Source organism: Rhinoraja longicauda, chromosome 36 (genome assembly GCF_053455715.1).
Source record: "Rhinoraja longicauda isolate Sanriku21f chromosome 36, sRhiLon1.1, whole genome shotgun sequence".
Taxonomy (NCBI): domain Eukaryota; kingdom Metazoa; phylum Chordata; class Chondrichthyes; order Rajiformes; family Arhynchobatidae; genus Rhinoraja; species Rhinoraja longicauda.
In genome coordinates, this window is record NC_135988.1 from 3,549,827 (window position 1) to 3,577,576 (window position 27,750).

General features: G+C 52.6%; 1 protein-coding gene across 1 annotated transcript; it reads right to left on the reverse strand.

Annotated features, from left to right (window-relative positions):
* Positions 1-4,654: 4,654 nt before the first annotated feature.
* On the reverse strand, positions 4,655-27,147 carry LOC144610259 (lysoplasmalogenase TMEM86A-like). The gene is made up of 3 exons (XM_078428848.1): positions 27,082-27,147; positions 10,275-10,536; positions 4,655-5,398 (listed from the first exon to the last, which is right to left on the reverse strand). Exons 1-3 carry the CDS (start codon positions 27,145-27,147, stop codon positions 4,974-4,976), a joined length of 753 nt encoding a protein of 250 aa, XP_078284974.1. The 3' UTR covers positions 4,655-4,973.
* Between the last annotated feature and the right edge of the window lie 603 nt (positions 27,148-27,750).

Below are 27,750 nucleotides of genomic sequence, written 5' to 3' on the forward strand. Positions count from 1 at the left end.
ATAATAATGTATTTTATTTATATAGCGCTTTTCATATACTCAAAGACGCTTTACAGAGATTTAGAGAACATAGGGAAATGAATAAATAGATAAATAAGTAAATAAATAAACGAACAGAGAAAGGAGACAGAAGGTGAGGTGACCTTCAGTGGTTGAAGGCAGTACTGAACAGGTGAGACTTCAGCGATGTTTTGAATGTGGTGAGTGTGGAGGAGTCTCTAACGGTTTGGGGTAGTGAGTTCCATAGGGTGGGAGCAGCGATGGAGAAAGCCCTGTCCCCCCAGGATCTGAGTTTGGTCCGGATGTGGGGGGATAGGAGATTGGCAGCAGCAGAGTGGAGGGTGCAGGTGGGAGTGTGCCTGTGGAGGAGGTCAGTCAGGTAGGATGGGGCCAGGTTATGGAGGGCTTTGTAGGTTATGAGGAGGATTTTGTACTGGATTCTCTGGGGGATGGGGAGCCAGTGGAGTTTATAAAGGTGCATGGCAGATGCAGTTTAATGTGGATAAGTGTGAGGTTATCCACATTGGTGGTAAGAATAAGAAGGCAGATTATTATCTGAATGGTTTCAAGTTAGGAAAAAGGGACGTACAACGAGATCTGGGTGTCCTAGTGCATCAGTCACTGAAAGGAAGTATGCAGGTACAGCAGGCAGTGAAGAAAGCCAATGGAATTTTGGCCTTCATAACAAGAGGAGTTGAGTATAGCAGCAAAGAGGTCCTTCTGCAGTTGTATAGGGCCCTAGTGAGACCGCACCTGGAGTACTGTGCGCAGTTTTGGTCTCCAAATTTGAGGAAGGATATTCTTGCTATTGAGGGCGTGCAGCGTAGGTTTACTAGGTTAATTCCCGGAATGGCGGGACTGTCGTATGTTGAAAGACTGGAGCGGCTAGACTTGTATACACTGGAATTTAGTAGGATGAGAGGGGATCTTATCGAAACATATAAGATTATTAAGGGGTTGGACACGTTAGAGGCAAGAAACATGTTCCCAATGTTGGGGGAGTCCAGAACCAGGGGCCACAGTTTAAGAATAAGGGATATGCCATTTAGAACGAAGATGAGGAAAAACTTTTTCACTCAGAGAGTTGTGAATCTGTGGAATTCTCTGCCTCAGAAGGCAGTGGAGGCCAAGTCTCTGAATGCATTCAAGAGAGAGCTAGATGGAGCTCTTAAGGATAGCGGAGTCAGGGGGTATGGGGAGAGGGCAGGAACGGGGTACTGATTGAGAATGATCAGCCATGATCACATTGAATGGCGGTGCTGGCTCGAAGGGCCGAATGGCCTCCTCCTGCACCTATTGTCTATTGTCTATTGTCTATTGTCTATTGTCTACCGCTGCGCCACCATGACTCCATGCTTTATAACATAACTAACTTCACGGAAGGTGCAAGATCCGGGCAGGAGAGGTGATACGTTGGGTGAAATTCTCAGTCTTCTTCCATTCCCACTGACGTTTGTTGACAAATCCACAAGAACATGGGGGGGGGGGGTGAAATTGGGCATGAATTCAGAGCAGCACGGTGGAGCAGCGGTAGAGCTGCTGCCTTACAGCGAACGCAGCGCCGGAGACCCGGGTTCGATCCCAACTACGGGTGCTGTCTGTACGGAGTTTGTACGTTCTCCCCGTGACCTGCTTGGGAAATATTTGGTTTCCTCCCACACTCCCAAGACGTACAGGTATGCAGGTTAATTGGCTTATATAGACCTTCGATTTGTACCAGCATCTGCAGTTATTTTCTTACACTAGGTTCATTGGCTTGGTAATTGTAAAAATTGTCCCTAGTGTGTGTAGGATAGTGTTAATGTGTGGGGATCGCTGGTCGGCGCGGACCCGATGGGCCGAAGGGCCTGTTTCTGCGCTGTGCCTCTAAACTAAACTAAACTAATTGTTCCACTCTGGTGTGAAATTTAGTTTAGAGATACAGAGATACAGGTCCTTAGGCCGAACAAGTCTGCACCGACCAGCGATAAGCCCATTTACCAGCACTATCCTACACACCATCCTACACACCATCCTACACACCATCCTACACACCATCCTACACACCAGCCTACACATCATCCTACACACCATCCTACACACCAGGGACAATTTACAATTCTTAAATTATCCGTTTTGAAGCCATTTGACCAGCAAACCTGTACGCCTTTGGAGTGTGAGAGGAAACCGGAGCACCCGGAGAAAACCCACGCAGTCATGGGGAGAACGTACAAACTCCGTACAGACAGCACCCTTAGTCAGGATCGAACCCGGGTTTCTGGTGCTGTAAGGCCACAACTCTACCGCTGTGCTACCATGCAGCTAAGTGATTTTTATTTGTGGTAAAAATCTCAGAGAGACAATCATCATTTCCTTAGAACAGTGGCTTAGAATTTCAAACTAAATACACAAGTTAAAATAATAATGGACATCAGTCTGAAGAAGGGTCTCGACCCGAAACGTCACCCATTCCTTCTCTCCTGAGATGCTGCCTGACCTGCTGAGTTACTCCAGCATTTTGTGAGTTAAAATAATCAGTGCATTAACCTTTGTCATTGAGCCAGGGCCGTTCTCATGGAGTTATGTAGCACAGGAACAGGCCCTTCAGCCCACCATGTCCATCCCAACCATTATAAACCTATCTACAACTTCAGATAGCTCCTCTGTCCCTCCCTTCCCCTCCCCCTTCCCAGATCTCCCTCTATCTTCCTGTCTCCACCTATATCCTTCCTTTGTCCCACCCCCGACATCAGTCTGAAGAAGGGTCTCGACCCGAAACGTCACCCATTCCTTCTCTCCCGAGATGCTGCCTGACCTGCTGAGTTACTCCAGCATTTTGTGAATAAATCTATCTACACTAGTACTCTGTTCATGGCCTTTTATGCCTTGGATATCTAAATGCACATCCAGATGATTCTTAAATCTTGAGAGATTTCAACCACCTTTCCAGGCACCTTTCAGTGGGACAGGCAGCATCTCTGGAGAGAAGGAATGGGTGACGTTTCGGTCGAGACCCTTTATCATTGTCACTTTTTTGCATATCTTGCATTTATTTGATCAATATCTCTCTACACCATCGTCGATATCTCTCATTTCCCTTTCCCGTGACTTTCAGTCTGAAGAAGGGTCTCGACCCAAAACGTCACCCATTCCTTCTCTCCTGAGATGCTGCCTGTCCCGCTGAGTTATCCCAGCATTTTGTGTCGACCTTCCCAGCCAATGCGTTCCAAACTGGGGCACGGTGGTGCAGATGGGAGAGCTGCTGCCTCATAGCTTGAGCGGGTCAGGCAGCATCTCTGGAGAGAGGGAATGGGTGACGTTTCGAGACGAGACCACTTCTTCAGACTGAAAGTCACGGGAAAAGGGAAATGAGAGATATCGACGATGGTGCAGAGAGATATTGAACAAATAAATGAAAGATGTGCAAAAAAGTAACAATGATAAAGGGTCTCGACCGAAACGTCACCCATTCCCTCTCTCCAGAGATGCTGCCTGACCCGCTGAGTTACTCCAGCATTTGTGTGTCTACCTTCGGTTTAAACCAGCATCTGCAGTTCCTTCCCACACATTTGGTCTGCTCCAAATGAAATGAAAAATGCTCCCGTTAGTGTCGACCAGCAATCAGAGATTCTACCTCATCTCCATATACCCCACCACCCTCTGTGTGAAGCACTTGCCCTTCATCAGTTAGGGAACTGAGCATAGAATGTGTAGGAAAGAACTGCAGTTGCTGATTTAAATCAAAGATGTCTTAGTAGGTCCAGCGCAAATTGGAGGAACAGCATCTCATATTTCGCTTGGGCAGCTTACAGCCCAGCGGTATATCATATCATATCATATATATACAGCCGGAAACAGGCCCTTTCGGCCCACCAAGTCCGTGCCGCCCAGCGATCCCCGCACATTAACACTATCCTACACCCACTAGGGACAATTTTTACATTTACCCAGCCAATTAACCTACATACCTGTACGTCTTTGGAGTGTGGGAGGAAACCGAAGATCTCGGAGAAAACCCACGCAGGTCACGGGGAGAACGTACAAACTCCTTACAGTGCAGCACCCGTAGTCAGGATCGAACCTGAGTCTCCGGCGCTGCATTCGCTGTAAAGCAGCAACTCTACCGCTGCGCTACCGTGCCGTATGAACATTGACCTCCAACTTCAGAAGGTTCCTCTGTCCCTTTCTTTCCCCTCCCCCTTCCCAGTTCTCCCACTAGTCTTCCTGTCTCCTACTACATCCTATCTTTGTCTCGCCCCCTCCCCTGACATCAGTCTGAAGAAGGGTCTCGACCCGAAACGTCACCCATTCCTTCTCTCCCGAGAAGTGCTGCCTGACCCGCTGAGTTACTCCAGCATTTTGTGTCTACCTTTGTTGTTCATGTAGCAAGCTGCCTGGGCTCAGGGAGAATCAAATGCAAGGACATGTTGACAGGGAGGGTTGCAGAGAGGGGAGCGGTGCAAAGGTACAAATACCTGCATTAACCATTGGAGTCAACTGGTCAGCTTCTGTGCTATAAATACTACATCGTTCTGAAAGCTTGCCCGGTCGGTCTATTGTTCTCCTGGGCTCAGCAGGGCTTGCATGAAGAGATGAGGAGATATAAACCGGGCCACAAAGAAGGAGCATCACAATTTCTTTTAGGAAAATATTTATTTATATTTGTTTTACAGAATGTAGATCAGCGGCAAGAGAGGATGAATAAGGATGGAGGAAGGAACTGCAGGTGCTGGTTTCAACCGAAGATAGACACAAAATGCTGGAGTAATTTTGGGTCTGAAGAAGGGTCTCGACCCAAAACGTCACCCATTCCCTCTCTCCGGAGATGCTGCCTGTCCCGCTGAGTTACTCCAGCATTTTGTGTCTATCTTCGGAAGAATAAGGCTTACGTCTTTGCAACAGAGAAAATAAACACGGGCTTTTCTTTCCTGACCTCCAGTATCTTAACGGCTGCAGAACGACACTTCACTGTTGGAGACAATGGTGGATTTGCGTTACTTTCTGTTCTTGACAACTGCACTCTCGCTGTGCACAGCCGAGATGGTGATAAGCATCTGGGCCACGTAGTAGGTGGCAGCGATCAGTCCAGAGTGGTACACTGGGAAGCAGAAGGCACTCACGGTGTAGGTGAAATCGGAGACCACGAGGAGCATTCCTCCAACAGTGGCAAGCAGTTTGACCCAAGACCACTGGCGGGTGAAAAGTGCCCCAGCACTGGCACGCCACACCATGGTTCCAATCAAACCGATGTAGATGTAGGCTGCCCACTGGATGGGCCGGTGCTCCCATAGGCATCTGCTCAGGAACAGCAGGTAGACGGTGCCTATAATCAGCAGGAAAACGCCCGCCAGCAGGTTCAAGGGCCTCAAACCGAACATCCAGATGTAGCAGATGTGTGCGAGCCCAAACATGGAGTCACCTGAAAGAACAACAGAATTAACGGTGAGGGAAGGAACTGCCGATTATAGTTTAAACTGAAGATAGGCACAAGATGCTGGAGTAATTCCCAGTTACCCGATTTTTTAGGCGACTGCCGGCGACTGTCAAAGTCATAGCAGATCGCCGAAATTTTCTTTTACAATGACCACGACAATGACCACGACAATGACCACGACAGTGACCACGACAATGACCATGACAATGACCATGACAATGACCACGACAGTGACCACGACAATGACCACAATGACCACAACATTGACCATGACAATGACCACGACAATGACCACGACAATGACCACGACAGTGACCAGAACAATGACCATGACAGTGACCACCACAATGACCATGACAATGACCACGACAGTGACCACAATGACCACGACAATGACCACGTCAATGACCATGACAATGACCACGACAGTGACCACGACAATGACCACGACAATGACCACGACAGTGACCACAATGACCACAACAATGACCATGACAGTGACCACAATGACCACGACAATGACCATAACAATGACCACGACAATGACCATGACAATGACCACAATGACCACGACAATGACCATGACAATGACTGCGACAATGACCATGACATTGACCACGACAGTGACCATGACAATGACCACGACAATGACCACGACAATGACCACGACAATGACCACGACAATGACCACGACAATGAGCATGACAATGACCACGACAATTACCACGGCAATGACCACAACAATGTCCACGACAATGACCACGACAGTGACCACGACAATGAGCACGACAATGACCACGACAATGACCACGACAATGACCATGACAATGACTGCGACAATGACCACGACGATGACCACGACAATGACCACGACCAGGTCGATACAAGTTACTTTTTTTGTGAAACTAGCACCTGGCTAAGAGATTACACCGCCTTCGGAAACATCGCGAAATCCCCACGCTTACCTGACCGTCAAACTGACGCCTCCAATCTACCTGTCAAATGTCCTGATGGTAAATAAATTGGTCAAACAAAACTATTTTCTGGTATCTTCAAATGCCTTTTCTTAATTTAATATCACGTGCTTCTAAATGCATCTGCGACAAGCTAGCAAAGCTGGGGACAGCGTGCGACAGACAGCGCCCGCGATAAGCTACGATACCTGGCCACAAGCCAGCTGTCGCCGAGAAATTTCTAGCAGGTAAATATTTCCGCGACGTGCCGAGCTCCGCTACGATTTGTTGAAGACTCCTCACGATCGTGCCCGCGACACCCCGGCAAACGTTCAGCCACAGCCTAGTCACCGGCAGTCGCCTTAAAATCGCCTAAGTGGGACCGGCCCTTAACTCAGCGAGACAGGCAGTGTCTCTGGAGAGAAGGAACAGGGGACATTCCAGGTCGAGACCCTTCTTCAGAATTAACAGGTTTTTCCAACAGAGTTTCATTGATATATTTACCGACAAATGAACAATGACATCCTTACTTGCAGCAGAATAGCAGCAGCAGTAAACAATAGACAATAGACAATAGGTGCAGGAGTAGGCCATTCAGCCCTTCGAGCCAGCACCGCCATTCAATGCGATCATGGCTGATCACTCTCAATCAGTACCCCGTTCCTGCCTTCTCCCCATACCCCCTCACTCCGCTATCCTTAAGAGCTCTATCCAGCTCTCTCTTGAAAGCATCCAACGAACTGGCCTCCACTGCCTTCTGAGGCAGAGAATTCCACACCTTCACCACTCTCTGACTGAAAAAGTTCTTCCTCATCTCCGTAGTGTGAATTGTGAGGAAGATGCAATAAGGCTGCAGGGTGACATGGACAGGTTGTGTGAGTGGGCGGATACATGGCAGATGCAGTTTAATGTAGATAAGTGTGAGGTTATTCACTTTGGAAGTAAGAATAGAAAGGCAGATTATTATCTGAATGGTGTCAAGTTAGGAAGAGGGGATGTTCAATGAGATCTGGGTGTCCTAGTGCATCAGTCACTGAAAGGAAGCATGCAGGTACAGCAGGCAGTGAAGAAAGCCAATGGAATGTTGGCCTTCGTAACAAGAGGAGTTGAGTATAGGAGCAGAGAGGTCCTTCTACAGTTGTACCGGGCCCTGGTGAGACCGCACCTGGAGTACTGTGTGCAGTTTTGGTCTCCAAATTTGAGGAAGGATATTCTTGCTATTGAGGGCGTGCAGCGTAGGTTCACTAGGTTGATTCCCGGAATGGCGGGACTGTCGTATGTTGAAAGGCTGGAGCAATTAGGCTTGTATACACTGGAATTTAGAAGGATGAGGGGGGATCTTATTGAAACATATAAGATAATTAGGGGATTGGACACATTAGAGGCAGGAAACATGTTCCCAATGTTGGGGGAGTCCAGAACAAGGGGCCACAGTTTAAGAATAAGGGGTAGGCCATTTAGAACGGAGATGAGGAAGAACTTTTTCAGTCAGAGAATGGTGAAGGTGTGGAATTCTCTGCCTCAGAAGGCAGTGGAGGCCTGTTCGTTGGATGCTTTCAAGAGAGAGCTGGATAGAGCTCTTAAGGATAGCGGAGTGAGGGGGTATGGGGAGAAGGCAGGAACGGGGTACTGATTGAGAGTGATCAGCCATGATTGCATTGAATGGCGGTGCTGGTTCGAAGGGCTGAATGGCCTACTCCTGCACCTATTGTCTATTGTCTAAATGGCCTACCCCATATTCTTAAACTGTGGCCCCTTACAGAAGCAGGGAGCTGCATGAGGCTGGATCACCACAATAGAAAGACCCAAAGTCCTGGTCTCTGGAGAACATGAATAGGCAACGTTTCGGGTCGGACCTTTCTTCAGACTCGGGGATGGACACAAAATGCTGGAGTTACTCAGCGGGACAGGCTGCACCTCTGAAGAGAAGGTATGGGTGGCGTTTCAAGACCAGAGCCAGTCTGAAGAAGGGTCTCGACCCGAAACGTCACCCATTCCTTCTCTCCGAAGATGCTGCCTGTCCCGCTGAGTTACTCCAGCTTTTTGTGTCTTTCGTCACCACAGTGCCAGACCTCTCTGTTCCACAACACTCTCCATGGCTCTGGAGTTTACAAGGATGAGAGGGGATCTTACAGAGACGTATAAAATTATAAAAGGACTGGACAAGCTGGATGCAGGAAACATGTTACCAATGTTGGGGGAGTCCAGAACCAGGGGCCACACAGTCTAAGAATAAAGGGGAGGCCATTTAAAACTGAGGTGAGAAGAAACGTTTTCACCCAGAGAGTTGTGAATTTGTGGAATTCTCTGCCATAGAAGGCAGTGGAGGCCAATTCACTGGATGAATTTGAAAGAGAGTTAGATAGAGCTCTGGGGGCTAGTGGAATCGAGGGATATGGGGAGAAGGCAGGCACGGGTTACTGATTATGGATGATCAGCCGTGATCACAATGAATGGTGTTGCTGGCTCGAGGGGCCAAATGGCCTCCTCCTGCACCTATTTTCTATGTCTCTATGTTTCTATGTCTACCATTTACTGTGCAATGTCTGTTCTGGTTTAACATAGCAAACTGCAACACTTCACATTTAAATTACATTTGGGTCATCTGCCCAACTTTGGATTTTACAGATACAATGTAGAAACAGGCCCTTCGGCCCACTGGGTTGGTGCCGACCAGCAATCACCCCATACCCTAGCACCATCCTACACGCTAAGGACAAACTGTGGAATTCTCTGCCTCAGAAGGCAGTGGAGGCCAATTCTCTGAATGCATTCAAGAGAGAGCTGGATAGAGCTCTTAAGGATAGCGGAGTCAGGAGGTATGGGGAGAAGGCAGGAACGGGGTACTGATTGAGAATGATCAGCCATGATCATATTGAATGGCGGTGCTGGCTCGAAGGGCCGAATGGCCTCCTCCTGCACCTATTGCCTATTGTCTATTGACAATTTACAATGTCACCAAAGCCAATTAACCTACAAACCTGCACGTCTTTGGAGTGTGGGAGGAAACCGGAGCACCCGGAAGAAACCCATGCCATCACAGGGAGAACGTACAAACTCCATACAGACAGCACCCATAGTTGGGAATGAATGCAGATCTCTGGCGCTGTAATGCAGCAACTCTACCGCTGCAACACTGTGTCGCCTGTACCTAATTTAGATATTTTGTAAGCTTAGGGATCCCTCCTCATTGTCCACTGTACAACCAATGTTGGCGTCACCTGTAAATTTACTAACAATGTATGAGGGTCATTGAAATCATTAATATAGATGCACAAATGAATACAAATAACACCCCCAACCGCTGCACAGTCCACTGGTCACAGACCTCCAAGAGGGAAAACAATCCTCCACAGCTACCCTTTGAGTCCTTTTTCCAAGTCAATTTTGAATCCAATCAGCTGCCAGGGTGGGTAGTTGAGGCAGGTACTATAACAGCATTGCAAAGACATTTGGACAGGGATAGGATAGGATTGGAGGGATATGGGCCAAACGTGCAGGTGGGACGAATGTAGATTTTGGTTGGCATGGGCAGGTTGGGCCGAAGGGCCTATTTCCGTCTGACTCTAATTGGCTAGATCAGCTCGGATTCCGAGCAATCTAACCTTTCTCGGACCAGGCTACCGTGGGCAAAGGTGGGCAACTTTGTGCAGATTCTGGCCTGTTTCCACGCTGTATCATTCTATGATTGTGTGTGGTATTGTGGGGGGGCATCACGGACTCGGTGGGCTGAAGGGCCTGTTTCCATGCTGTATCACTCTATGACTCTATGATTGTGTGTGGTATTGAGGGGGGGGGGGGCATCACGGACTCGGTGGGCCGAAGGGCCTGTTTCCACGCTGTACCTCTGAAACAAAAACGAAGTTACGTGCATCAGCTGCTGCTATCGCCAGCTTCCCCCCACGTACCGTACAGGTGGTCCAGCTGTGATGACAGGCTGCGGAGGACATCTCCAGCTGCGGAAAACAGCAGGCCGGCAAGGAGCTTCGGGGCCTTCGAGTGCGTGTGCAGATCGATCCGAAGGGTCACAGTATAGGCGCAGAGGAGCAAAATCGGCAAGCATTTCAGGACAGCTTTCAGCCACACTGGACAGGAAGACTGTGAGGCCAAGGCGAAGTAAACAAAGACACTCAGCAGGAAAGGCACAAAGCTGGAACTCTCCTTCAGTACCTTTGGTGAAAACAAAAGAATAGTTAGGTTTAGAGACAATTATTTAAGGCAGTTTTACGATAATGCGTTACTTGAACTTATTTGTTTCAACTGTATTTTAAGTTAATATAGAAATTTAGAAAATGTGATCGGTGGTCGGGGTGGACTCGGTGGGCCGAAGGGCCTGTTTCCATGCTGTATCACTCTATGACTCTATGATTGTGTGTGGTATTGTGGGGGTGGGGGGGGGGGGGGCATCACGGACTCGGTGGGCCGAAGGGCCTGTTTCCATGCTGTATCTCCAAAACTATACAAAATCACTCTTAAGATGTTCACCCTTGTGGACAATGAACAAGATGTACAAAGGCGTACAGGTATGTAGGTTAATTGACTGGGTAAAATGTAAAAATTGTCCCTAGTGTGTGTAGGATAGTGTTAGTGTGTGGGGATCGCTGGGCGGCGCGGACCCGGTGGGCCGAAGGGCCTGTTTCCGCGCTGTACCTCTAAATCTAAAAAAAAATCTAAAAGATGGGTGTGGGTTTCTTAAGAGAGGCTAATGCCTTCCATTAACATATATATAACATACTAGACCGAGTGGGCCCGTTGGGCCCGTCCTCGTAGGGTTTCCATTGTAACCGGGAGGATGGGAGGGAGGGAAGTGGGAGGGAGGGGGGGAGGGGAGGGTGGAGTGGAGGGGGGAGGGGAGGGGGAAGGAGGGGAGGGGGATGGGGAGGGAGAGGGGAGGGAGGGGGGTGGGGGGAGGGTCTATTTTACTTTAAAATAAACAGCGTTCTTTGTTGAAAAGGAAATAAACTTATCTATAGAGCATCAGCTTTTTTAAAATAAATAAAATCAAACTTAATGAAAATCACATTCCTCATTTTAAATAAATGTCTTTGTTATAAATGAAATCAAACAGCGGGAGAGGCGACGGCGACTACACCTCCCGGCGGTCAGCGCTGCTGGGACGGGAGGGAGGGAGGGATGAGGGAGGGAGGAGAGTGGGGAGGGAGGGGTACCTCCCCTTTTCCCAGTACTCTTCTTTCCCAAACCACCAAGCCCCCTGTTGTCCCCCTCCCCAGTCCCCATTCTCAGACCCCCCCATTCTCTCTCCCCCAGATACACTCTTACTCTCCCCCCCCCCTTTCCCCAGCACACCCCTTTCCCCGTTGGGCCCGTCCTCGTAGGGTTTCCATTGTAACCGTGAGGCAGGGAGGGAGGGGGGAGGGAGGGAAGAGGGAGGTGTGGAGGGAGGAGGGGAGGGGGAGGGAGGGGGAGGGGGGAAGGGGGGGAGGTGGAGGGAGGGGGGAGGGAGAGGGGGAGGGGTGGGGGGAAGGGGTGAGGGTGGAAGGGGGAGGGAGGGGGACCTCCCCTTTTCCCAGTACCCCTCTTTCCCCGTTGTGCCCGTCCTCGTAAGGTTTCCATTGTAACCGGGAGGGGAGTGGGGGGGAGGGAAGGGAGGAGGGAGGTGTGGAGGGGGGAGGGGAGGGGGAGGGGGGAAGGGGCAAGGGGGAGGGAGAGGGGAGGGAGGGGGTAGGGAGGGGGGAAGGGGGGAGGGAGGGGGACCACCCGTTTTCCCAGTACCCCTCTTTCCCCGTTGGGCCCGTCGTCGTAGGGTTTCCATTGTAACCGGGAGGAGGGGAGGTAGGGAAGGGGGAGGGAGGGAGGAGGGAGGTGTGGAGGGAGGAGGGGAGGGGGAGGGAGGGGGAAGGGGGAGGAGGGAGAGGGGAGGGAGGGGGGTAGGGGGGAGGGAGGAGGGAGGTGTGGAGGGAGGAGGGGAGGGGGAGGGAGGGGGGAGGGGAGGGGGGAGGGAGAGGGGGAGGGGGAGGGAGGGAGCGTGTAAGGGGGAGGGAGGGGGACCTCCCCTTTTCCCAGTACCCCTCTTTCCCCGTTGGGCCCGTCCTCGTAGGGTTTCCATTGTAACCGGGAGGAGGGGAGGGAGGGAGGAGGGAGGTGTGGAGGGAGGAGGGGAGGGGGGAAGGGGGAGGGAGAGGGTTAGGGGGGAGGGGGAGGGGGGAGGGGAGGGGAGGGAGGGGGACCTCCCCTTTTCCCAGTACCCCTCTTTCCCCGTTGGGCCCGTCCCCGTAGGGTTTCCATTGTAACCGGGAAACACTTGCCCCGGTGGCCCACGAGCATAGGGGCCCAATGCTGATCTGTGTATGTTAAGTGACTTGCAATTAAAAAAAATACTTTAAAAAAAGATAAGTGCTTTTTAAGTGCTTGTTTTGAAACATTCGCGGTCACATAGTGCTTCTCACTGCGATCTGTTAGTGGTGCTTTTCGAAACAATGTAGCACCCATCTCAAACAAGCATTGGGAGGATGGGAGGGAGGGAAGGGGAGGGAGGGAGGAGAGAGGTGTGGAGGGATGGGGGAAGGGGAGGGGGGAACGGGGGGAAGGGGGAGGGAGAGGAGAGGGAGGGGGGATGGGATGGGGGAAGGGGGGAGGGAGGGGGACCTCCCCTTTTCCCAGTACCCCTCTTTCCCCGTTGGGCCCGTCCTCGTAGGGTTTCCATTGTAACCGGGAGGAGGGGAGGGAGGGAGGAGGGAGGTGTGGAGGGAGGAGGGGAGGGGGAAGGGGGAGGGAGAGGGTTAGGGGGGAGGGGGAGGGGAGGGGAGGGAGGGGGACCTCCCCTTTTCCCAGTACCCCTCTTTCCCCGTTGGGCCCGTCCCCGTAGGGTTTCCTTTGTAACCAGAAGGGGGGAGGGAGGGTGGAAGGAGGGGGGAGGGGGAGAGGGATGGAAGGGTGGAGGGAGGGGGGGAGGGATGGAGGGAAGGAGGGAGGGGGGGGGAGTTAGGGGAGGAGGGGTGAGGGAGGTGGGGAGGGAGTTGGGGAGGAGGGGGGGAGGGAGTGGGGATGGAGGTGGGAAGGAGTGGGGAGGAAGGGGTTGAGGGGGGAAGGGGGGGAGGGAGGGAATAGGGGCCCCATGCTGATCTGTGTATGTTAAGTGACTTGCACAACTTTAAAAAACTGGCAGTTGCCTTTCGCAACAATGTTGCAACAATCTCACACAAGCATTGTGACGTCACAAGCTGAAGATGTAAATTTAAAACCGAGCTGATCTCTCATTGGTGCACGGGTGCCATTGTGACATCACGCACTGAAGCCCCTTCAAGAAAAGGGTTAGAAATGAAAATTAAACTTTAATATCTCTCTAGCTTTAAAAAGGCAGCTTCAATTTGAACGAAAGTACTTACAATAGTTGCCCATGTTAATGGTGAATATGGCGGTACAAAAATCGTAGCGCTTTGGTGTACCGTCAGGGAGGAGTAGGGTTTGTAAGTTATGGACAGAAACTCTTCGGAATCTTTGCGTACATACACATATACATACGGAATGTTGGACCGCAGAGTTTTAGTAGTATACTAGACCGAGTGGGCCCGTTGGGCCCGTCCTCGTAGGGTTTCCATTGTAACCGGGAGGGGAGGAAAGGGGGAGGGTTGGGGGAGGGAAGGGGGAGGGAGGAGGGAGGGGAGGGGGGGAGGGGGGAGGGAGAGGGGAGGGAGGGGGGTAGGGGGGAGGGAGGGGGGAATGGGAGGGGGAGGGGGGAAGGGAGGAGGGAAGGGGGGGAGGGAGAGGGGAGGGGGGAGGGAGGGAGGGGGACCTCCCCTTTTCCCAGTACCCCTCTTTCCCCGTTGGGCCCGTCCTCGTAGGGTTTCCATTGTAACCGGGAGGGGAGGGCGGGAAGGGGGAGGGAGGGAGGAGGGAGGTGTGGAGGGAGGAGGGGAGGGGAGGGAGGGGGGAGGGGAGGGAGGGGGGTAGGGGGGAGGGGGAGGGAGAGGGGAGGGGGGAGGGGAGGGGGAAGGGGGGAGGGAGGGGACCTCCCCTTTTCCCAGTACTCCTCTTTCCCCGTTGGGCCCGTCCTCGTAGGGTTTCAATTGTAACCGGGAGGGGGGAGGGAGGGTGGAAGGAGGGGGGAGAGGGATGGAAGGGTGGAGGGAGGGGGGGAGGGATTGGGGAGGGAGGGAAGGAGGGAGGGGGGAGTTAGGGGGGAGGGGGGAGGGAGTTGGGGAGGGAGGGGGAGGAGGGGGGGAGGGAGTGGGGATGGAGGTGGGAAGGAGGGGGGATGAAGGGGTTGAGGGGGAAGGGGGACCTCCCCTTTTCCCAGTACCCCTCTTTCCCCGTTGGGCCTGTCCTCATAGGGTTTCCATTGTAACCGGGAGGGGGGGGGGAGGGAGGAGGGAGGTGTGAAGGGAGGAGGGGAGGGGGAGGGAGGGGGGAGGGGAGGGGGAAGGGGAGGGGGGAAGGGGGTAGGGGGAGGGGAGGGAGGGGGATCTCCCCTTTTCCCAGTACCCCTCTTTCCCCGTTGGGCTCGTCCCCGTAGGGTTTCCATTGTAACCGGGAGGGGGGGAGGGAGGGTGGAAGGAGGTGGGAGGGGGAGAGGGATGGAAGGGTGGAGGGAGGGGGCAGGGAGTGGGGGAGGGTGGGATGGAGGGAAGGAGGGAGGGGGGGAGTTAGGGGCTGTGTGATGATGGAGGTTGGGATTGAGGGGGGAGGGAGGGGGGGAGCGAGTGGGGATGGAGGTGGGAAGGAGGGGGGAGGAAGGGGTTGAGGGGGGAAGTGGAACCTCCCCTTTTCCCAGTACCCCTCTTTCCCCCACCACCAAGCCCCCTCCGCAACGACCCCTGTTGTCCCCCTCCCCAGTCCCCATTCTCAGACCCCCCCCATTCTCTCTCTCCCCCAGACACACTCTCAGTGCTTTTTTCGAAACACTTGCCCCGGTGGCCCACGAGCATAGGGGCCCAATGCTGATTTCTGTATGTTAAGTGACTTGCAATAAAAAAAAATACTTTAAAAAAAGATAAGTGCTTTTTAAGTGCTTGTTTTGAAACATTCGCGGTCACATAGTGCTTCTCACTGCGATCTGTTAGTGGTGCTTTTCGAAACAATGTAGCACCCATCTCAAACAAGCATTGGGAGGATGGGAGGGAGGGAAGGGGAGGGAGGGAGGAGAGAGGTGTGGAGGGAGGGGGGAAGGGGAGGGGGGAACGGGGGAAGGGGGAGGGAGAGGGGAGGGAGGGGGGATGGGATGGGGGAAGGGGGAGGGAGGGGGACCTCCCCTTTTCCCAGTACCCCTCTTTCCCCGTTGGGCCCGTCCTCGTAGGGTTTCCATTGTAACCGGGAGGAGGGGAGGGAGGGAGGAGGGAGGTGTGGAGGGAGGAGGGGAGGGGGGGAGGGGAGGGGGGAAGGGGGAGGGAGAGGGTTAGGGGGGAGGGGGAGGGGGGAAGGGGAGGGAGGGGGACCTCCCCTTTTCCCAGTACCCCTCTTTCCCCGTTGGGCCCGTCCCCGTAGGGTTTCCTTTGTAACCAGAAGGGGGGGAGGGAGGGTGGAAGGAGGGGGGAGGGGGAGAGGGATGGAAGGGTGGAGGGAGGGGGGGGAGGATGGAGGGAAGGAGGGAGGGGGGGGAGTTAGGGGAGGAGGGGTGAGGGAGGTGGGGAGGGAGTTGGGGAGGAGGGGGGAGGGAGTGGGGATGGAGGTGGGAAGGAGTGGGGAGGAAGGGGTTGAGGGGGGAAGGGGGGGAGGGAGGGAATAGGGGCCCCATGCTGACCTGTGTATGTTAAGTGACTTGCACAACTTTAAAAAACTGGCAGTTGCTTTTCGCAACAATGTTGCAACAATCTCACACAAGCATTGTGACGTCACAAGCTGAAGATGTAAATTTAAAACCGAGCTGATCTCTCATTGGTGCACGGGTGCCATTGTGACATCACGCGCTGAAGCCCCTTCAAGAAAAGGGTTAGAAATGAAAATTTAAACTTTAATATCTCTCTAGCTTTAAAAAGGTAGCTTCAATTTGAACGAAAGTACTTACAATAGTTGCCCACGTTAATGGTGAATATGGCGGTACAAAAATCGTAGCGCTTTGGTGTAACTTCAGGGAGGAGTAGGGTTTGTAAGTTATGGACAGAAATTCTTCGGAATCTTCCGTACATACACATATACATACATACATACGGAATGTTGGACCGCAGAGTTTTAGTAGTATATAGACTAGACCGAGTGGGCCCGTTGGGCCCGTCCTCGTAGGGTTTCCATTGTAACCGGGAGGGGAGGAAAGGGGGAGGGTTGGGGGAGGGAAGGGGGAGGGAGGAGGGGAGGGAGGGGGGGAGGGGAGGGGGGGAGGGGGGAGGGAGAGGGGAGGGAGGAGGGGAGGGGAGGGAGGGGGGAGGGGAGGGAGGGGGGTAGGGGGAGGGAGGGGGAGGGAGAGGGGATGGGGGAGGGGAGGGGGAAGGGGGGAGGGAGGGGGACCTCCCCTTTTCCCAGTACTCCTCTTTCCCCGTTGGGCCCGTCCTCGTAGGGTTTCCATTGTAACCGGGAGGGGGGGAGGGAGGGAGGAGGGAGGTGTGGAGGGAGGTGTGGAGGGAGGAGGGGAGGGGGAGGGAAGGGGGGAGGGGAGGGGGAGGGGGGAAGAGGGGTAGGGGGGAGGGGAGGGAGGAGGGGAGGGAGGGGAACTCCCCTTTTCCCAGTACCCCTCTTTCCCCGTTGGGCCCGTCCCCGTAGGGTTTCCATTGTAACCGGGAGGGGGGGAGGGAGGGTGGAAGGAGGGGGAGAGGGGTGGAAGGGTGGAGGGAGGGGGGGAGGGAGTGGGGGAGGGTCGGATGGAGGGAAGGAGGGAGGGGTGAGTTAGGGGCTGAGTGGTGATGGAGGTTGGGATTGAGGGGGGAGAGAGTGGGGATGGAGGTGGGAAGGAGGGGGGAGGAAGAGGTTGAGGGGGAAGTGGGACCTCCCCTTTTCCCAGTACCCCTCTTTCTCCCACCACCAAGCCCCCACCGCAACGACCCCTGTTGTCCCCCTCCCCAGTCCCCATTCTCAGACCCCCCCCCCCATTCTCTTGGAATAAAAAAAACACTTTTTAAAAAAAGTGCTTTTTAATTGCTTGTTTTGAAACATTCGCGGTTAAGTGCTTTTTTAAAAAACATTCGCGGTTAAGTGCTGGTTTTGAAACATTCGCGGCTACTTAGTGCTTCTGTCAGTTGCTTTTCGAGGGAGGGAGTAGGGAGGTGTGGAGGGGGGAGGGGAGGGGGAGGGAGGGGGGAGGGGAGGGGGGAAGGGGGGGAGGGAGAGGGGAGGGAAGGGGGTAGGGGGGAGGGGGAGGGAGGGGGGAGGGGGGAAGGGGAGGGAGGGGGGAAGGGGAGGGGGAGGGAGGGGGGGAGGGTGAAGGGAGGGAGGGGGGAGTGAGGGGGGAGGGAGGGGAACCTCCCATTTTCCCAGTACCCCTCTTTCCCCATTGGGCCCGTCCTCGTAGGGTTTCCATTGTAACCGGGAGGAGGGGAGGGAGGGTGGAAGGAGGGGGGAGGGGGAGAGGGATGGAATGGTGGAGGGAGGGGGGAGGGAGTGGGGGAGGGTGGGATGGAGGGAAGGAGGGAGGGGGGGAGTTAGGGGCTGAGTGGTGAAGGAGGTTGGGATTGAGGGGGGAGGGAGGGGGGAGGGAGTGGGGATGGAGGTGAGAAGGAGGGGGGAGGAAGGGGTTGAGGGGGGAAGTGGGACCTCCCCTTTTCCCAGTACCCCTCTTTCCCCCACCACCAAGCCCCCTCCGCAACGACCCCTGTTGTCCCCCTCCCCAGTCCCCATTCTCAGACCCCCCCCCCATTCTCTCTCTCCCCCAGACACACTCTCAGTGCTTTTTTCGAAACACTTGCCCCGGTGGCCCACGAGCATAGGGGCCCAATGCTGATCTGTGTATGATAAGTGACTTGCAATAAAAAAAAATACTTTAAAAAAAGATAAGTGCTTTTTAAGTGCTTGTTTTGAAACATTCACGGTCACATAGTGCTTCTCACTGCGATCTGTTAGTGGTGCTTTTCGAAACAATGTAGCACCCATCTCAAACAAGCATTGGGAGGATGGGAGGGAGGGAAGGGGAGGGAGGGAGGAGAGAGGTGTGGAGGGAGGGGGGAAGGGGAGGGGGAACGGGGGGGAGGGAGAGGGGAGGGAGGGGGGATGGGATGGGGGAAGGGGGGAGGGAGGGGGACCTCCCCTTTTCCCAGTACCCCTCTTTCCCCGTTGGGCCCGTCCTCGTAGGGTTTCCATTGTAACCGGGAGGAGGGGAGGGAGGGAGGAGGAGGTGTGGAGGGAGGAGGGGAGGGGGGGAGGGGAGGGGGAGGGAGAGGGTTAGGGGGGAGGGGGAGGGGGGAGGGGAGGGGGGAAGGGGAGGGAGGGGGACCTCCCCTTTTCCCAGTACCCCTCTTTCCCCGTTGGGCCCGTCCCCGTAGGGTTTCCTTTGTAACCAGAAGGGGGGGAGGGAGGGTGGAAGGAGGGGGGAGGGGGAGAGGGATGGAAGGGTGGAGGGAGGGGGGGAGGATGGAGGGAAGGAGGGAGGGGGGGGAGTTAGGGGAGGAGGGGTGAGGGAGGTGGGGAGGGAGTTGGGGAGGAGGGGGGGAGGGAGTGGGGATGGAGGTGGGAAGGAGTGGGGAGGAAGGGGTTGAGGGGGGAAGGGGGGGAGGGAGGGAATAGGGGCCCCATGCTGATCTGTGTATGTTAAGTGACTTGCACAACTTTAAAAAACTGGCAGTTGCTTTTCGCAACAATGTTGCAACAATCTCACACAAGCATTGTGACGTCACAAGCTGAAGATGTAAATTTAAAACCGAGCTGATCTCTCATTGGTGCACGGGTGCCATTGTGACATCACGCACTGAAGCCCCTTCAAGAAAAGGGTTAGAAATGAAAATTTATACTTTAATATCTCTCTAGCTTTAAAAAGGTAGCTTCAATTTGAACGAAAGTACTTACAATAGTTGCCCATGTTAATGGTGAATACGGCGGTACAAAAATCGTAGCGCTTTGGTGTACCGTCTGGGAGGAGTAGGGTTTGGACCCTTCAAGAAAAGTGTTAGAAATGAAAATTTAAACTTTAATATCTCTCTAGCTTTAAAAAGGTAGCTTCAATTTGAACGAAAGTACTTACAAGAGTTGCCCATGTCAATGGTGAATACGGCGGTACAAAAATCGTAGCGCTTTGGTGTACCGTCTGGGAGGAGCAGGGTTTGTAAGTTATGGACAGAAATCTTCGGAATCTTCCGTATATACATACGGAATCTTCCGTATATACATACGGAATGTTGGACCGCAGAGTTTTAGTATTATATAGATAGATAGATAACAACTACAGCATGGAAACAGGCCTGTCCGGCCCTACCAGTCCACGCCGACCATTCCCCCTGACCTAGTCTCATCTACCTGCACCTTCCATTCTTGTTGCCATGAAGGTAGGTCAATACTCGATCCATCTTCCTTCAAAGTCCTGCATCATAAACCACGGCCTCACCAGTGCAAAAGTGTAAATTGGCCCTAGTGTGTGTAGGATAGTGTGTGGTAATGTGGGGCGATCATGGACTCGGTGGGCCGAAGGAGGCCATTTGGCCCTTCGAGCCAGCACCGCCATTCATTGTGATCACGGCTGATCATCCACAATCAGTAACCCGTGCCTGCCTTCTCCCCACATCCCTTGAATCCGCAAGTTCCGGGATTTATCGAAGGATAATAGTGCATAGCGTTGCCAAACTTGTGGTGGAATACCAGTGTTGTGGCTGGTAGAGCCGCTGCCTCACAGCACCAGAGGCCCGGGTTTGATCCTACCTCAGATGCTGTCTGTGTGGAGTTTGCACGCTCTCCCTGAGACCACATGGATTATATGCGGGCAGATGAGAATTGCTCTTGGCATCGTGTTTGGCACAGACGTGGGGGACAATAGACAATAGACAATAGACAATAGGTGCAGGAGGAGGCCATTCGGCCCTTTAAACCAGCTCCGCTGGGGACAAACGGCCTTGCTCCTGCACTGTACTATTCCATGTTCTGTGTAGTTACAGGAGGAGGCCCTTTGGCCCTGATAACCATTCAATACTCAGCACGGCACAGTGGCACAGCTGGTGGAGCCTCTGCCTCACAGCGCCAGAGACACAGGTTCAATCCTGATGATGGGTGCTGCCTGTGTGGAGTCTGCACGTGCCCCCTGTGACCGCGCGGGTTTCCACCAGGTGCTGCGGCTTCAACCGGAAAACGCGAAAAGGTGAGGGCTTGTCGGTTAATCGGCCCTCTGCAAACTGCCCCAAAGTGTGTAGGGAGTGGATGAGAAAGTGGGATAACAGAACCAGTGTGAACGGGATAGTCGGCGTGGGCTCGGTGGGCCGAAGGGCCTGTTTCCATGCTGTATCTCCAAAACTAAAACTGAAACTAACTTGAACATTTTTTCACCTCTTACATAGAAACATAGATGCAGGAGGAGGCCATTCGGCCCTTTGAGCCAGCACCGCCATTCATTGTGATCATGGCTGATCATCCACAATCAGTAACCCGTGCCTGCCTTCTCCCCATATCCCTTGATTCCACTAGCCCCCAGAGCTCTATCTAACTCTCTCTTAAATCCATCGAGTTATTTGGCCTCCACTGCCCTCTGTGGCAGAGAATTCCACAAATTCACAACTCTCTGGGTGAAAAAGTCCCTTCTCACCTCAGTTTTAAATGGCCTCCCCTTTATTCTAAGACTGTGGCCCCTGGTTCTGGACTCGCCCATTGTTCCCCTTCATTGTTCCCTCCTTCAAGTTATGTTGCTTTCTGACTGTGGACCAGTTTTGCAGATGTAGTCCCACTTAGTATTTTTGTGTTCATTTTTGGATAGATACACTTAGGTAGGAAAGAACTGCAGATGCTGGTTCAAATGGAAGGTAGACACAAAATGCTGGAGTAACTCAGCGGGTCAGGCAGCATCTCACTCCCAAATATGAGACAAGGTGACGTCACCGCCCCGCGCCCCACGTGACCTCACCCAGCCAGCGGCCACGTGCTCCCGCTCCACCAATGGCGGCCACCCGGGCCAGGAGACGGGTTGCTACGCCACCCCCGTTAGGCGAACACATTTGGCCCCGCTCCCCGAACACACTCCGTTAGCCCACACTGTCCCGGCCGACAGCGGCCCACGGGCCTAATATGGTCCCGTACCAATTTAGCCCAAAATACGGGATGTCCCGGCTAATACGGGACAGTTGGCAACCCAACAGGCAGCATCTCTGGAGAGAAGGAATGGGTGACGTTTCGGGTCGAGACCCTTATTCAGACTGATGTCAGGGGAGGGGGCTGGACATTCCTTCTCTCCCGAGAGGCTGCCTGACCCGCTGAGTTACTCCAGCATTTTGTGTCTACCCTCAGGTAGTATGTGTTATCTTTGTGATCCATCGCAGGGCCACAGCTCACCAGCTCCTCTGGCAGCTGGTTCTATACACCCACCAGCTGATCGTGATTCAGCCCACTCTCACTTTCCATGTCATCTTACTTTGACAGCAAGGGCCAATGAAACCAATACTAGAAGATGAGTGGCCTCTGCTGGTCACTGCGGCCCATTACAACACGAGATTTATTGGAATCTATTGTAGTTGAAACAATGACAACAGTGATTCAAATCAAGACCCAGGATCTGAGCTCATAACCTCACGGATACAAAATGATATAGGTTTCACAACAATATATAAAGACGTTGGTGAGAGACACAAAATGCTGGAGTATTCAAGAGAGAGCTAGATAGAGCTCTTATGGATAGCGGAGTCAGGGGGTATGGGGAGAGGGCAGGAACAGGGTACTGATTGAGAATGATCAGCCATGATCACATTGAATGGCGGTGCTGGCACGAAGGGCCGAATGGCCTACTCCTGCACCTTTTGTCTATTGTCTATTGTAACTCAGCGGGTCAGGCAGCATCTCTGGAGAGAAGGAATGGGTGACGTTTCGGGTCGAGACCCTTCGTCAGACCCGAAATGTCACCCATTCCTTCTCTCCAGAGATGCTGCCTGTCCCACTGAGTTACTCCAGCATTTTGTGTCTATGTTCGGTATAAACCAGCATCTGCTGTTCCTTCCTACACAAGACTTTGGTGAGGCTGCATTTGGAGCATTGTGTTCAGTTTTGATCACCCCATGATAATGATAGATGCCATTATAGACAATAGACAATAGGTGCAGGAGGAAGCCATTCAGCCCTTCGAGCCAGCACCGCCATTCAATGTGATCATGGCTGACCATTAACCTGGAAAGAGTGCGGGGAAGATTTATGTTGTCGGGACTCGCGGAGCTGAGCTACAGGGAGAGATTCTATCCTGTTCTATGTCGTGGACTGATTCAAGTCAAGTCAAGTCAATTTTATTTGTATAGCACATTTAAAAACAACCCACGTTGTCCAAAGTGCTGTACATCAGTTCAGGTACTAAGAAACGAACACACAATGGCACACAAACATAACAGCACATACATAAACAGTTCACAGCGCCCCCTCAGAGGGCCTCAAACGCTAGGGAGTAGAAATAGGTTTTGAGCCTGGACTTAAAGGAGTCGATGGAGGGGGCAGTTCTGATGGGGAGAGGGATGCTGTTCCACAGTCTAGGAGCTGCAACCGCAAAAGTGCGGTCACCCCTGAGCTTAAGCCTAGACCGCGGGATAGTCAGTAGCCCCAAGTCGGCCGACCTGAGGGACCTGGAGATAGATAATCTGTAGATAATTTATAGATAATCTGTAAAGTATGTGCCCAATCAGCATCTGTTTTTCCCAATGTTTAGTTTAGAGATGCAGCATGGAAACAGGCCCTTCGGCCCACCGAGTCCATGCCAGCCATCGATCACATGTTCACACTAGTTCGAGGTTATCTTACTTTCGTATCCCACACACGAGGGACAATTTACAGAAGACAAATGGCCTGCAAACCTGTACGTCTCTGGAGTGTGCGAGGAAACCGGAGCACCCGGAGAAAACCCACGCAGGTCACAGGGAGAACGTTAATTGTTATGTAGTTAATTATGAACGTTATGTAGGTTAATTGGCTGGGCAAAAGTAAAAACTGTCCCTAGTGTGTGTAGGATAGTGTTAGTGTGCGGGGATCGCTGGGTGGCGCGGACCCGGTGGGCCGAAGGGCCTGTTTCTGCGCTGTATCTCTAAAACAAAAACGTACAAATTCGGTACAGACAACACCCGTAGCCAGTATTGAACCAGAGTCTCTGGCACTGTGAGGCAGCAACTCTACTGCTGCACCACCTTGCCACCCCGATGTGCTGGAAACCACACTGTCAGCACCTGTACGGCCGTATGTTAAATTGGAAGAAGATAATAAATGCTAAAGAGCGGGCAGAGGTGCCAACATTGACTAAAAACATTTTAAAACAGTGCCAGCAGGGGGCGCGTAGTAACCTGGCCCAGAAGGTGGAACCAGCCATTTCCAACACTAGGGTTGCCAACTGTCCCGTATTAGCCGGGTCATCCCGTATTTTGGGCTACATTGGTTTGTCCCGTACAGGACCACCCTTGTCCCGTATTAGGCCCGGGGGAGCGCTGTAGGCCTGGACACTGTAGGAGGATGAGGGGTGATCTTATAGAGGTGTACAAAATCATGAGAGGAATAGATCGGGTAGACGCACAGAGTCTTTCACCCAGAGTAGGGGAATCGAGGACCAGAGGACATAGGTTCAAGGTGAAGGGGAAAAGATTTAATAGGAATCCGAGGAGTAACTTTTTCACACAGAGGGTGGTGGGTGTGTGGAACAAGCTGCCAGAGGAGGTAGTTGAGGCTGGGACTATCCCATCGTTTAAGAAACAGTTGGACAGGTACATGGATAGGACAGGTTTGGAGGGATATGGACCAAGCGCAGGCAAGTGGGACGAGGGTAGGTGGGACATTGTTGGCCGGTGTGGGCGAGTTGGGCCGAAGGGCCTGTTTCCACACTGTGTCTCTAAGGGAAAGAGAGTGATGACAGACAGAATGAGGCCCCTTAGAAACCAAAGCGGCCATCTCTGTGTGGAGCCGAATAGGATGGGCAAGGTTGTGAAGGCTGTGACAGTTAATGGAAGAATCTTGAGGACAGTCAGGATTACAGTCGAGGAGGTGGTGAACATCTTAAAGTGTATGAAGGTGGATAAACTTCCTGGGCACGATCAGATATATCCAAGGCCTCTGTGGGAAGTTGGAGAAGAGATTGGGGGCGTCCTGGCTGAGATTTACAAACCATCATCAGATACAGGTGAAGTGCGGGAAGACTGGATGGTGGCTAATGTTGTGCCTCTCTACAAGAAGGGCTGCAAGGGAAAGCCTGGGAACTATCAGCCAGTGAGTCTAATATCTCCTCGATATCCCACAGCTCTGCTCACTCTCCCTCCCCCCTAGTCACAGCAGGGCCAGAGTTCCCCTTGTCCTCACCTCTCACCCCATCAGCCATCGCATACAGCACATAATTCTCCGGCATTTTCGCCCCCTCCATCGGGACCCCACCACTAGCCCCATCTTCCCATCTCCGCCCCTCTCTGCTTTCCGCAGAGACCGTTCCCTCCACAACTGCCTGGTTAACATCACTTCCCACCTAAACCATCCCCTCCCCAGGTACTTTCCCCTACAACCGCAGGTGATGCAACACCTGTCCCTATAACTCCTCCCAGTCACATACAAAGCCCTAAACGGGCTTGCCCCCCCATATATCAAAAATCTTCTAACCCACCACTCTATCTCCAGGTCCCTCAGGTCGGCCGACTTGGGGCTACTGACTATCCCGCGGTCTAGGCTTAAGCTCAGGGGTGACCGCGCTTTTGCGTTTGCAGCTCCTAGACTGTGGAACAGCATCCCTCTCCCCATCAGAACTGCCCCCTCCATCGACTCCTTTAAGTCCAGGCTCAAAACCTATTTCTACTCCCTAGCGTTTGAGGCCCTCTGAGGGGGCGCTGTGAACTGTTTATGTATGTGCTGTTATGTTTGGGTGCCATTGTATGTTCGTTCTTAGTACCTGAACTGATGTACAGCACTTTGGTCAACGTGGGTTGTTTTTAAATGTGCTACACAAATAAAATTGACTTGACTCCCCTCGACTCCATCCAAGGACCCCGACAGTCTTTCCAGGTGAGGCAGAGGTTCACTTGCACCTCCTCCACCCTCATCTACTGTATCTACTGTTCCAGATGTCGACTCCTGTATATCAGCGAGACCAAGCGCAGGCTCGGCGATCGTTTCGCTGAACACCTCCGCTCAGTCCATCTGAACCTACCTGATCTCCCGGTTGCCAAACACTAACTCCCCCTCCCATTCCCACACTGACCTTTCTGCCCTGGGCCTCCTCCATTGTCAGGTACAGCACCTCATATTTCGCTTGGGCAGCTTACACCCCAGCGGTATGAACATTGACTTCTCTAACTTCAAGTAACCCTGGCTTTCCCTCTCTCTCCATCCCTCCCCCATCCCAGTTCTCCCACCAGTCTGACTGTCTCCCTGATTACATCTTCCCTGTTTACTTTGTTGTCACCTTCTCCTAGTTAACCATGATCTATTCTACATTTTCCTAGATCCGCATCTCTTTCGATGTCTCGTTTTGACACCTTGCCCTTCCTTATCTCTGTGTCTCCCTCTCCCCCGACTTTCAGTCTGAAGAAGGGTCTCGACCCGAAACGTCACCCGTTCCTTCTCTCCAGAGATGCTGCCTGTCCCGCTGAGTTACTCCAGCGTTTTGTGTCTATCATATATGTATGTAGGTTAATTGACTGGGTAAATGTAAAAATTGTCCCTCGTGTGTGTAGGATAGTGTTAGTGTGCGGGGATCGCTGGGCGGCGCGGACTTGGTGGGCCGAAAAGGCCTGTTTCCGCGCTGTATATATATGATATGATATCAAGATGAAAGCAGAGAGAGGCCAAACATGCAGGAACACTGGATGAAACATTTCTCCCGAACCACGTGTCTGGTCAGAGCCAGTCTAGGATAGCTGTATGAGTCTGATAATGCTACAATACATGTGTACAATACTTGTGTCCATGGCAGTTTGCACCCGGTCAGAAACAGGCACAGTAAAGGCCTGAAGAAATTCAGTGGATCAGTGTTCACCAGTTCATACCAGTGTGTGTAGTTCTGGTTGCCCTCTTACAGGAAGGGTGTGGTGGCTTTGGAAAGGGTGCAGACTGAAAGGGTTTCAGTCAGAGGGTTGTAAATCTGTGGAATTCACTGCCTCAGAAGGCAGTGGAGGCCAAGTCTCTGAATGCATTCAAGAGAGATCTAGATAGAGCTCTTAAGGATAGCGGAGTCAGGGGGTATGGGGAGAAGGCAGGAACGGGGTACTGATTGAGAATGATCAGCCATGATCACAGTGAATGGTGGTGCTGGCTCAAAGGGCCGAATGGCCTACTCCTGCACCTATTGTCTATTGTCAGACGTGGTTTACCAGAATGATGGCTGGATTACAAGACATTAGTTACAGGGAGAGGTTGGACAGACTTGTATTGTTTTCTCTGGAACACCTGAGGTTGCATGGAGACCTGCTAGAAGTACATAACACTGTGAGAAGTGCAGAGTGGATAGACTGCCTGAACCTACTTCCCAGAATGGAAATCTCCAATCGTATCGGGCATAGCTTTAAGGTTAGCCTGACTTCGGTGGTTGGGAAGATTTTAGGGTCAATTATAAAGGATGAGGTTAGGCAGTACTTGGAAGTTCACGATAAAATAGGCCAACGTCAGCATGGTTTTGTGAAGGGAAGATGTTGCCTGACGAATCTGCTGGAGTTCCTTGAGGAAGTTCATAGCAGGACAGAGAGGGGGGAGGCTGTAGATGTTGTTTACCGAGATATTCAGAAGGCCTTCAGTAAGGTGCCGCACGTCAGGCTGCTTGGGAAGCTGAGAGCCCATGGCATTGAAGGGCAGATACTAGCACGGAAGGCAAAGAGTTGGCTGCCAGTGACTGGTGGAGTCCCGCAAGGTTCGGTGCTGGGGCCAGTACTCTTCACGTGGTACATTAATATTTTGGATGAGGGGATTGAAGGCTGTGTGACCAAGTTTGCAGATGATGCTAAGACAGGTGGAGAGGCAGGCAGTGTCGAGGAAGCTAGGACTCTGCAGAAGGACGTGGACAGGTTGGGAGAGGGGACAGAGAAGTGGCAGATGGAATATAGCGTAGCAAAGTGTGGAGTCGTGCATTTTGGTAATAAGAATAAAGGCGTAGATTATTTTCTAAATGGAGAGAGAATCCAGAAATCGGAGGTACAAAGGAACCAGGACTCCCAAAAAGTTAATTTGCAAGTCGAATCAGTAGTAAGGAAGACAAATTCAATGCTAGCATTAATATCAAGAGGACTGGAATGCAAAAACAGAAATGAAATGCTGAGGTTTCACAAAAACCTGCTGGAGTAACTCAGCAGGTCAGGCAGCATCTCTGGAGAGAAGGAATGTGCGACGTTTGTGTGATAAGGCGCTGGTCAGGCCGCATTTGGAGCATTGTGAGCAAATTTGGGC